The sequence below is a fragment of the Mytilus galloprovincialis genome, chromosome 5 (genome assembly GCF_965363235.1).
Source record: "Mytilus galloprovincialis chromosome 5, xbMytGall1.hap1.1, whole genome shotgun sequence".
NCBI classification, from domain to species: Eukaryota; Metazoa; Mollusca; class Bivalvia; order Mytilida; family Mytilidae; genus Mytilus; species Mytilus galloprovincialis.
The window spans coordinates 69,347,938-69,359,927 of NC_134842.1; the positions used below are offsets into that span (position 1 = coordinate 69,347,938).

The 11,990-nt window shown below is 30.8% G+C and overlaps 1 protein-coding gene and 1 long non-coding RNA gene across 2 annotated transcripts; both read left to right on the forward strand.

The window, feature by feature from the left end:
- Window positions 1-669: 669 nt before the first annotated feature.
- Window positions 670-3,268, forward strand: LOC143076313 (uncharacterized). Its single transcript, XR_012978611.1, has 3 exons — window positions 670-749; window positions 1,432-1,656; window positions 3,242-3,268. It is a non-coding gene; the product is annotated as an uncharacterized LOC143076313 (long non-coding RNA).
- A 1,327-nt stretch (window positions 3,269-4,595) lies between these two features.
- On the forward strand, window positions 4,596-11,107 carry LOC143074126 (perlucin-like protein). The gene is made up of 7 exons (XM_076249671.1): window positions 4,596-4,825; window positions 6,567-6,593; window positions 7,107-7,343; window positions 8,085-8,102; window positions 9,073-9,161; window positions 9,665-9,767; window positions 10,881-11,107. Exons 3-7 carry the CDS (start codon window positions 7,121-7,123, stop codon window positions 11,105-11,107), a joined length of 660 nt encoding a protein of 219 aa, XP_076105786.1. The 5' UTR covers window positions 4,596-4,825; window positions 6,567-6,593; window positions 7,107-7,120.
- The last annotated feature ends 883 nt before the right edge of the window (window positions 11,108-11,990 follow it).

Consider the following 11,990-nt stretch of genomic DNA (forward strand, 5'->3'; position numbering starts at 1 on the left):
TAAATACAAACTTAAATGATAAAATATAAAGTAAATATTTCAGCAAAAGGTCCGTCACGTGTAAATTTTTTCGACTACATTTGTACCTGATGATCAATTCTTGTTTCGAAAAAAAAAAGAACCGATACCTTGTATAAAAAGAAATAGCTGTCTGACTGTATAGCTGGTCACGATTAACTGTAATAGCAGTGGTATAACCAAGCCTTTATTGGAGTTATTATAAAATCAATTCAATTTAGCATGTTTAACTAAGTATTCTTTATAGTATAAGCTATTTAATAATAAACGTAACAAGGATACACGATGGAATGTTGTAAACCAAATATAATTAATATAATTAGCAAGTTGTGCACAAAAAAGTATTTAAAGTGTGTAAAAAATATATCAATATTTTTCTGCTCTTTATGATATGAGAAACTGTTAACCAAAGAAAGCTCTCCATGAATTCAAAATTAAGTGCCAATAAGCAGGCTTTTCTTTTTGAAAAGGTACCCATCATACTAGTTTGTATTTACCATACATGTTTCGACGTAACAATCATGTAAGATGAAAATTGAAAAATCGTAAATATTATGCACTGAACATGATTAAACCAATGATGTTTATCTTTGTTTACCCTGAAGTGTGTTGATTTAGGAACAAGAACAACTTGTGTTACTGTGTTTTGTAGAACAATATGACGTGTTCGAATGGATATGTACTGTTCTGTGGTATCTGGGTGGTTTGTGTTTATGCATTAGATATAGCAGGTATGAACATATTTAAAGCGGTTTATAAAAAAACGGCATGATTTCAAATGCTTGTAACCAAAAAGATCGAAAGAAATTTACCAAAAGAAAATATAACGCATCTATGTTGATATATCGACGGTTCGGTGTTAAATTGAACACTTTTAATAAAAACCCTGGGTATTACTTTAGGGCAATATGTGTGAATATTTGCAACAATATGCTGATGATTTCATATCCAAGCAACTAACATGATTAAGTCCCCCCAAAAAATGACAAAAATCATCTTCATTATCTTTTTTTTTTTTTTTATTTTTTTTTATATGACAAGCGTTTTAATATGTTACAATAAACAAATACATAAAAGTCATGTCTTATATAGAATTCAGAGCAATCTTGGTGCGTGTATATGTTAGTTAAGGTAAAACTGGCTTAAAAAACGCTACATTATATAGACCTATTGTGGATTGATAACCTTACCGAAAAGTATGCACGCGATCATCAAGGAAGGAGATTTACCTCAATATACTAGAGAAGGAACAGTCATTATACTGTCATTGCGCTTAACTTCTATCATCTAGTTATGTATCCGTAGTTTATTTGTATTGACTGTCGAGATATGTTCCTATTTGTAAACCAAAAATTGTAACAATTTAGAAATAGTTATTTGAGAACTGATGATTTTATTGTTGTTCCAATAAAGCAAAAGAATGTCTGCAAAATAAAATGGGTTTGGATTATAACGGAACCGTAAATACAACACGCACTGGACTAAATTGCAAGAACCGGTATGTAATATCTATAAATAGCCCAACACAAACAGAACATCATAACTATTGCCGAAATCCAGATGACGACCCAAACGGACCTTGGTGTTTTACAACTGACCCTGATGTATTATGGGAAGAGTGTAGTATTCCGTTATGTGGTAGGTTGCATATTTACACCTGACTCTGATGTATTCTTGGAATATTGCGGTTGCGGTGTTCCGTTATTTGTTAGGTTACTTAATACGTATATTATGTTTTACTATTTTCTGTTTTTCTCTCTCTTTATTGGCTGTTACTTTACAAGTTGTGATTGGAAATGAGGTTTGAAATGATAACACTATGTTAAAATCATTAAGTATACAACATTATAGCAGAATTTATTGTTTTTATTTTTTACACTTAGTGTAACAGATTTTTTTCAATGTGTTGTCCATCTTTATCTTACACAGTCACGTGGTTATTTGGGTTTATGTAAGATAAATATCATTGTTCAAAAGACTCGTATTAAACTAGTTCCTATTTATTAAGTTCAAATCATTCATTCGAAACTTTTACGGCCGTTATCACGAGTTGGTTGACTATTTCTAAATATTTGTTTCACAGTTGTGAACATAAATAATCCATTTGAGGCCTGTTTTATTAAATGTGGTAAAGGGCGGTAGGAATTCATGTTTGTCGGTCTTCAATTTTAGCATTGTGATGTGTTTATTGTTGTTTCACTTTTTGTTTTATTAAACTATCAGTTTCTTTTTGAAATTTTGTCTTTAAAAGTCCTTTTTGCATATCTCGCTTCTTTTATTTTATATAATTTTCTAGGAATATTCTAAAGCTCCATATTGGAGTATAATTGACTCAGTAAAATTTGACAGACCTGAACTTTGGATAATATGAAACTAACTATCCGGTTATTTGAGTGTTTCCAATTTTTACCGAGATTTTTGCAAAACTTATTTAAATCTTCTAATGTGAAATCAGCTGAACGTATTGAAAAATGTTTAGATTGTCGTCCTCATCATATAAAATGATTACATATTTAATTATTTTTGTGGAAAAATTAGGAAACATTTTGCAGTAACAAACATGACAAACGTATTAAAAGTTAGCATTCATAGTCATCAATCAAAATCATGAAATGTTATTACTAAATTGCAGTCTCCAACCATAGAATATGGCTTCAGCGTTATGACGTAGAAGTAAGAAGTCAAAACAAAATAATAAATTAATCGTGGAAGATTTCATGATGATTAATAATTTAGCTACATGTAAATCTAATTAAACTTCAAAATTAATACTTTAATCTGTTATTGAAACGTTGGAACCATATAACCGAGTGTGTACGAAAACATCAACACCATGTGTGGAACACGGAGAGTAGGCTTTGTTTACCCCGAGTCGTTCTAAATTCTGAAGAAACTGTCGTTTAATGCCAAGTTTTTTTAGTTTTTGTTTGGTGAACTGTCGTTTTTATTCTTAATAATTTGATTACTTTTCAAAGTCAAAAGACAACTTTTACGTTTGAAATAAATAAACATAAAGTGTCATTTGAACTCTCACAACCACACATGGTTTTCGTCCTGTTTCTAAGCATATTTTATGATTTTTATTAAAGAACATGTATTGTATTTATACCACAATGAAAAGTCAATGCATTTACAAGAAATAATTCGTGCATGACACAAAGAAATATATAATACATTATTTAATTTTTAATATCTCTATTAATCAGGGATTATTGTTTTTCAGATGACGTTGACATTACGACAAAACCAGGTAAGATCGTCAAGAAAGAAAATGAAAATGTTATGGCTTTTAACAAATGTTCTTAAGATTGGTCAACCTTTTGGTTTTACCCTTGTCTTCCTTTTTGTAAAGTTTTTTAGTTACATTGAGGCAACATGAACGTGTGAAGCCTGAAATTGCCAATATTATGTTCATAACGAGTAGGAAATTAATGTTGCTTAATATCAACTTAATTTATATTATTTTAATATCAAAATAAACGCATATAGGTTGAGTTTGATTTAATGTTTTTAACCATAACACTGATGACATATGTTTTATTGTTTAAACTGGTTTAATGGTTGAATGTATCTTAAAGAATGTAAGCATTTCGCATATAAAATTCGTTATTATTGATCCGATAAAAAAAAACATAGTTTAAAATACACTTACGTTGGATACGTTACTGACGTAAAGCACGATTTCACACATTTGCGCGTCAATTATGCAATTGTTGAAGTATGATACCCTAAATTAAACTTTAATTTTCACAACTCTTTTTTATTTATTAATGATCGGCTTTCACAACTATGTCTGTGTCATACATGTTTGTATATACGCCAGCTGTGATCAAGATTAATAGACTCGACAAATTCTCTTGCGAGCAATCGTGTCCAACACACACCTTTATCCGCCATTGCATCATAATTATAGATCCTGTTTTGTGCCATTGAGGTCAGTTATAGATCCTGTTTTGTGCTTTGAGCTCTAGTTATATATCCTATTTAGTGCCTTTGAGGTCTAGTTATAGATCCTGTTTTGTGCCTTTGATGTCTAGTTATAGATCCTGTTTTGTGCCATTTAAATCTAGTTATAGATCGTGTTTTGTGCTTTTGAGGTCTAGTTATAGATCCTGTTTTGTTCATTTAAATACACATTTTACAAATATAAATGTATTTTAAGAAATACATCAACAATTTTTCGTTATTATTATTCGTGATTCATTAGTGATCATTTAAGCCGAAATACAAGTGACGATTCTGCATTGCAAACGCACAAAGAAAATGATTCAATAACATTCATTTGGATAACAAACGTTATGCTACTCTTATAACTTGTTTTAATGCTAAACATTTATAAGCCACGCATCTATTTATGATTTATATTCATTCTTGAACATTGTGATGATACAAGTCTTAAGACTATTGTACAAAGGTACTGAACTCACAATAATGCTATGTGGGCTTCTGATGACGTATTTAACGGTCTATTCGTATAGCATGTATAAAAATTGACAGTTATCATTAAATTAAAATTGTAAACCTTTATTAATCAGTGATTCAATTCTGCTTGTACTTTTTACAAATAAAGCAAAAGACTGTAAAGATAATCAGCTTGGTGTGGATTATACTGGAACCGTGAGTACAACAGACACTGGCCGAACCTGCCAATATTGGTCAAGAAGGTATCCCCATTCACATGATTTCACAACAAAGCTAGCAAACCAACATAATTATTGTCGAAATCCTGATAATGAACCACTAGGACCTTGGTGTTATACAACTGACTCTGAATCCAGATGGGAATATTGCACTGTTCCAGTTTGTGGTATGTTTCATGCTGAATATTTGTTTTTTTATTGATCGTTAATTTACTTGTTATTTTTTTAATGTTTTATTGTTCAAATATAATTATTGCACAAATCATTCAAAAAAAGATCAATGACACGCATATTTACAATGCTGTTTACGAATCACGATACACAGTATAAAAATAGCATTCATTAAAGGAAACAGATACAAATTGCCAAAATATTCTAGGGTGTTTAATAGCAAAAATCCATTTTAAAGCTTGTCCTTTTTTCTAACGTCACATGGGGAATTAACTTTAAATCCATATTTAGAAAAAAATTGTTGAAATTATCGTTTTTTAAAAGAAAAATTGGTGTGTCCATCTGTTTACTTATACATGTAAAAGGCGATGTACAATGATGCCTTATTTACCTATTGTTTGTCTGTTTGTCCTCTTCATTTTTAGCAATGGCGTTGGCAGTTTATTTTCGATTTATGAGTTTGACTGTCCCTCTGGTATCTTTCGTCCCTCTTTTACATTACATTTGATTAGAAGAAAAATCAAGATATTGTTACAATTGTAAGCATTGAAACCAACAGAATATCATATTAATTTTTTTATTGCCTTGCCATGAGAAAAATGACCTAATAAAACTGACTAATATTGACCTATTAGAACTGACTAATATAGACATGAAATGCTCAATATAATTCTATTATTTTCTAATAACCGTTTTTTTTTTGGTATATTTCAAACCAACTGGAATAGACAGTTTTAATATTGGCAGCCTCTGAAATTTCAATATCTGATATTTCAAAACTTGTTAACAACCACGATTGGTAATGTTTTTCACAAATCATTCAAAATTAAAAAAAAAAACTAATTTATTGGACATGCGCATTCTGCAAATAATGTTTCAAAAACAACCTTAGACTTCCCACTGTTTTATAGGGGTTCGTGTTTCTTTATTTAGTTTTTGTAGTGTTTATAGTACACTAATTTGTTTTTTCTTGGCATTTCGTTTTTTTGGTGTTTGGTTTGTCATTTTGTTTTCTAAGCCTAAGCTGTAAGGAGCACCAGAGTTCACTTCCGGTGTTTACTGGAGTTCGTGTTGTTTCTTATTTGTTAATCATAACTGTTGATGTAAATGTCCTTTTGTGAATCTTTGTTTTACTCTTTGGTTTTGATTGTAATTGTCTTGTAATGCATAGCCTTTTACTATGTTTCTCTTCTGATATATTGCCACTTCAGTAATGCTTCAGACTTATACTTAACAAAGAGGTATAAGGGTCGATAATTACAAAAAAATACTAAAAGTAAAAGCCTAATCCGGACAAGGAATCATCAATATTTACAAGGGATATACGCTTGATTTTAATCATAACGAATTTTGTTAAGAAGAACAAAATCCGTATTTGCATATCGTAACATTATTTAAAAGGGTAACGTTGCTCAAAAGTAATTAGATATAATTTGAAATGACTGATTCTTGAAGTATTCCTAATGTTTAATACCTAATATATGCTTCACTATCAAACACTTATTCAGTCACCCATTTGAAAGATGTTTCAACACATACAATTGCATTAAGGGATCTTTAAACATGTTTGTTATCCGTTGAATAAAACACTGTTTTTCATAACAAGTCTGCAGTATATCCTTCGTTGCCTTGAGCTTGAAAGATATAGGGGTTTCTTAGCATTAATGTATTTCGCTAAGTATTTTAAATATCTCAATTCAACAGTTATAATGACAACTCATATTTTTACATTTTTAGATGGTATTACTATCTCACCAAAACCAGGTAAGCCTTCAAATGAAATTTTACAGATATATCTAAGTTACACTATTAGAAATTAAATTATGTTTAGTCCAATTGCTGAAGTGTTTGTCAACCATATGTGCTTTCTATACAAATGTTCACTTATTCCAAAATTGTATTCATATTATTTTAATTGCGGTAAATATTTCGAAATGACAGCAAATATCTAAGACGTGTTATGCAAACTTATAATGGTAATATATTCAACACATGCAATGTGAATAGACAACTTGAATCGTGAATAATATACTGCATCATGCTGTATAGCAAAACACTTTAACCAACGTTAGTTAATAGAAAAAAAGGTTAAATTAAAAATCAGCAATAATTTAACGTGTGAATTAATATCTCCTCCATATTGGCATGATCTAAAAGCTAAGGCCTAACACACTGATCATAGATTCACATAGTTTGCTTTGTAAGCGAACAATAAAAGTGTATCATGACTAAATCCACTCTGTGTTAACCATTTGTATTTTTATTGTGTTATTTTAGAACAAAATTGTCGAATGAATCAGCAGGGAAAGAATTATACTGGTAAAATCAATAAAACAAGATTTGGACAAAAATGCCAAGCCTGGAAATCGTTAGCTCCCAACAAGCATCCATTTGCGGTTAAATTAGCTGACGATGAAGATTACTGCCGGAATCCAGACACTGAATTGTATGGTCCATGGTGTTATACAACAGACCCAGGAACGAGATGGGAATATTGTAATGTACCTTATTGTGGTGTGTATTTAATTGGCATTTTCCTCATTCTGTACTTATTTCTAAATATTATTATATACATCAATGGTTACTTCCGTATCAATAATATATAATTTGCATTGTCTTTCGTTTTGTTTCGAAGCATGTTGTTCATTTAATGTATGAAGTAATTCTTGGTTAATCATTTTGAAATGTTTATACATTTTAAGGTAAATCACGATTCTACTTTTTCACCAACTGTTTTAATACATGACGTCAACATTAAACACTACGTGCTAGAAACCACAAACAATACATACAGACCTTTAGTATTTCCCCTTACTGTGAATTAATTTTTTCTCGTGGGGTATAATTTTTCGTTTTTTTCCATTCGTACAGGTAAACAAAAATTTAAATGCATGTTCATCGATTCACAAATGTATAATAATTGGTAAACAAACTTAAACAAAACCAAGAAATCAGATATGCCAGATTTCCTTGATCAGTATATAATATCAGTGGTTAGTTCCGTACTAGAACTGGTTTACATAATACATAATTTGCATTGTATTTTGATTTGTTTCAAAGCATGTTGTTCAGGTAATGTGTGAAATAATTCTTTGTTAATCATTTTGAAATGTTTATACATTTTGAGGTAAATTAAAAGATGTAAGTTTTTATCAATCTACATAGTTATGTTATTAAATCAAATGTATTTTAATGATATCAGGTTATTTAGGTCAATTGAAATAAATAATACGTGGCTATATACATTTATTGCAGAAGGAGCAGACAATCCAAGTAAGTTGATACCATTACGCTTTAGTCGATATACACGTGTAATGCCACACCTTATCTTACTATTTGAAATGTAAAGCTAAATTTTACCAATCAATATGGATTGAAGGTGTATAATTCTGAATAACTACGCCGTATTAACTGTTTACTGAGTATTGGTTTACATTTCATAGGCATCATATAATCTAAAATTATATTCCACACCATTACATTATTGCATATTGTCGTTAAGTGAAATTTAATTATAAGATATCTTTGACAAAACATAAAAAGTCAAACTGTATTACACTGTATTTGAAATTAAACTGAAAAATACCACACAGGGTCGTTAAAAAGGGCGAAATTTATCAGAGGAACAGTCAAACTCATAAATGAAAAATAAACTGACAACGTCATGGCTAAAAAAGAAAAAGACAAACAAACACATAATAGTACACAAGACACAACCCAGAACACTAAAGACTTACCAACATGAACCAAACCAAAAACTTGGGTTGATCTTATGTGCTCCAGAAGAGTAAGCAGATCCTGGTTCACATTCTGGCACTAGTCGTGTTGCTTAAGTAACAATATCAACTTGTTGCCATAAGGTCGCGGTGCAGAATCAAACGCCGATATGGTCTCATGGAGTTCTATGTCGAAAACATTTGCCGGATTATAAATCTTTTAATGAGCTATAGTATGCTGTTGATTCGTGTATCTACGAGTATATTGTTATCATAAAATATCACTAAATTAAGTATATTTTAATTTAAACCTTCACATTTGGTTATGATAACCAGCTTTATGTACTATATTGATGAAGTATAGTCATTCAGCTGGTCCCTAAACAAATATATATATATATATAATGATATATTTAAATTTATCAACTTACAATTAAGATTTAATTCATGACACATTGTACATGTAATCAATTGTTTGACGTTGTATTTTATTCAACATTTATGTGTTATTTCTTGAAATATTTCAGGCAAAGACAATTGGAAATATGGTTGGCAAGGCTTTGAGGATTCCTATTATTCAATCCAGTACACAGAAAAATCCTGGGTTGATGCTAAGGTACACTTGAGTTAAAGTTCGTTTTGCTCAATTTGTATTTTGTATTTATCTTCTTTTGTAAATCGTTTATACTTGTAATTTATTTGTTATGCTTTTACATTCTTAGCTTTTCTTATTTTTTCATGGCCCCTGTTCAATTTTTTATTGAATTACCAACACGATCTATTTTAGTTTATTATTATTACATGTATTTAAATATGATGTTTTAGATATTGTTTTAACAAATTTTCGAATATAGCATTTATAAATAATTTATATAAATACCAAAGTCAAAACAAAATGGTGTTCACGAGAAGTAATCTAGCTTGCGAAACCTAAATATAAAAAAAGCCAAATTCATGTAAGTTAAACTTATTTGAGGCAGTCAGAAATAGTGATTTCTAATGATACAAGTAGCAGTAGATATGATCAATCTGTCTTAGAAATCGTTAGGCACATGAGATAACTACTGAGTCAAATGTTTATAGATTTAAGATATTTATTGATATACAAGGATTTTCCAGGACTTCTGTAAAACCAACCTTGGTGCTTATTTGGCTGAAATTACAACGCCTGAGGAAAATGACTTCCTGATGAATCTTCTTCCAAAGCCTACAGCAGATAATAGTAAGTAACAAGTAAGAAACTTCAGGAACACAATTTGCCAATAAACAACAATAGAAAGTATTTTACCAAACTAACACTGAAAATGACTTCTTGATGCATCTTCTATCAAAGCCAACAGCATATAATATTAAGTAACACGTAAGAAACTTCAGGGACACAAGTTGCCAAGAAACAGCAAATGAAAGTACTGTACAAAACTTGCACTGAAAAATAAAATAAAATTGCTGATAGCCATAAGCCTGTTCAGTGAATGTTGTTTGTTTATGTGTTTATGTGTTTTATAAAAAGTAAAATCACAAAAAATACTGAACTTATAGGAAAATCAATTCGGAAAGTCCATAATCACATGGCAAAATCAAACAACAAAGCGCATCAAAAACGAATGGACAAGAACTGTCATATTCCTGACTTGGTACAGGCATTTTCAAATGTAGAAAATGGTGGATTAAACCTGGTTCTATAGCGCTAACCCTCTCACTTTGATGACAGTCTCATCAATTTCCGACATATTTACATTGATGCGTTAAATAAACAGACAAAATAAATATAATAGTCAAAATATGGGTACATCATAAGTGTTTCTTGTTTCATTTTTCAAACCAAATAAGACCGTTGCTTTTCCCGCTTGAACTATTTTACAGTAGTCATTGTACATGTTGTAGGATCCTTCATAGTTAGCTGTTTCGTGTTACGAGCACACAGTATGAGCTGTGCATTAAAAGGTGTTATTTGACCTATTATTAGTAATCAAAGGTATCAGGCTTATAGTTTGATACGACAGACGAAGGTTCGTCTTCATAAGACTCATCAGTGGCGCTTTACACTTTGTACTTGTTAAGCTTTATAACTATTTTGATATAAGCGGAGCTGATACCGCCGTCTCTTAACGAACAGCAAACTAAAATGACTTGTAAAACAATTCAAACAAGAAAAGCAACTGTTTTATCAATACAATTGTTCACCTTTTACACATTGTGACTTGGAAGGAAACATATATCATTGGCATACATATTATATATTCTTTTCATGCAGTAATGACATTCCTCTTCTCAAAATGTGTTTGTCAGTTCAAGGATAAGTAAACTCGATTTTTATTTAAACCTATTTCAATAGGCATAGAGGTGTGGCTAGGTGCAAGAGATTTAAAACGCGAAAGAGAATTTACTTGGGACAATAGCGCCACCTACCTTGATTATACAGACTGGGGACCAAACGAGCCGAATGGGGATGACTGGTATTTTGAGGACTGCCTTGCCACTCACTTGTACAGAGATGGTAAACTTCATTGGAACGATAGGTCATGTGCTGCACGGATTTTCTTTGTTTGTGAAAAGAGGTAATTAAATTATATACCTCTGTGGCACTGTTTGATAGAAACAAACACATTTATAAATACAGTATGTTTTTAGTTATGGTTTCATAACACAGTTTCTCTGATAAAACAGGGTACAGTGTTCTCTTTCAAACTTAACACATTAAAACATTCAGAAGAAAAAAGTATGATCTGAATTATCAAAGCCATCTCAACCAGCTTGAGAACTTCCAGCAACGTAATTTTCAAACTTAATTACTCAAACGGCAAGCAAAGATTACATTGAAACACACGGACAATGATATTGAAGCGCATGCAAGTTAACTTGGTGAGAAGTAATTTATTTCATAGCATGATTAAATGCATTACGTATTCGCGTTTTTTTATTGTTGTTGGGTTTGTTTTTTTTGGGGGGGGAGTGGAGGTAAGAAAGGATGATGAATGGAGAAAATATACATCACAGCTTTTTACATAACTGCAAAAAGTTTTCCAGGAAATATATAAAAAAGATGTTTACGTTGTAAGCCACTGCTAGCCTCTTTGAAATTGTATAGATCATTGTATGCTCATATATCATGTATATTTCCAGTGTTTCAACGGCCGGATGAGGAGAAAAGCATTCTTTACGGAAATACCATCTTACAATAATAAAGATTGTTAAACACATAATCATTTATAATTACTAAACTGTCACCTTGTCAAGACAAAAAACTCACTTAAAGATACATTGAACTTGTTGTAAAATGTATGAGATTATGAGAAGAAAAGCACAAAAGTAGCTCACATCTAAGGCAATTTACAAGTTAAATATTGCCGTGACTTAGAGCGTGTAATGTTTCACCAACAAACATCCGAGTTTTATACTTGGAGTATTTCTAGCCTAGGTGCCAAGAGTTCTTGTCTAAAAACTA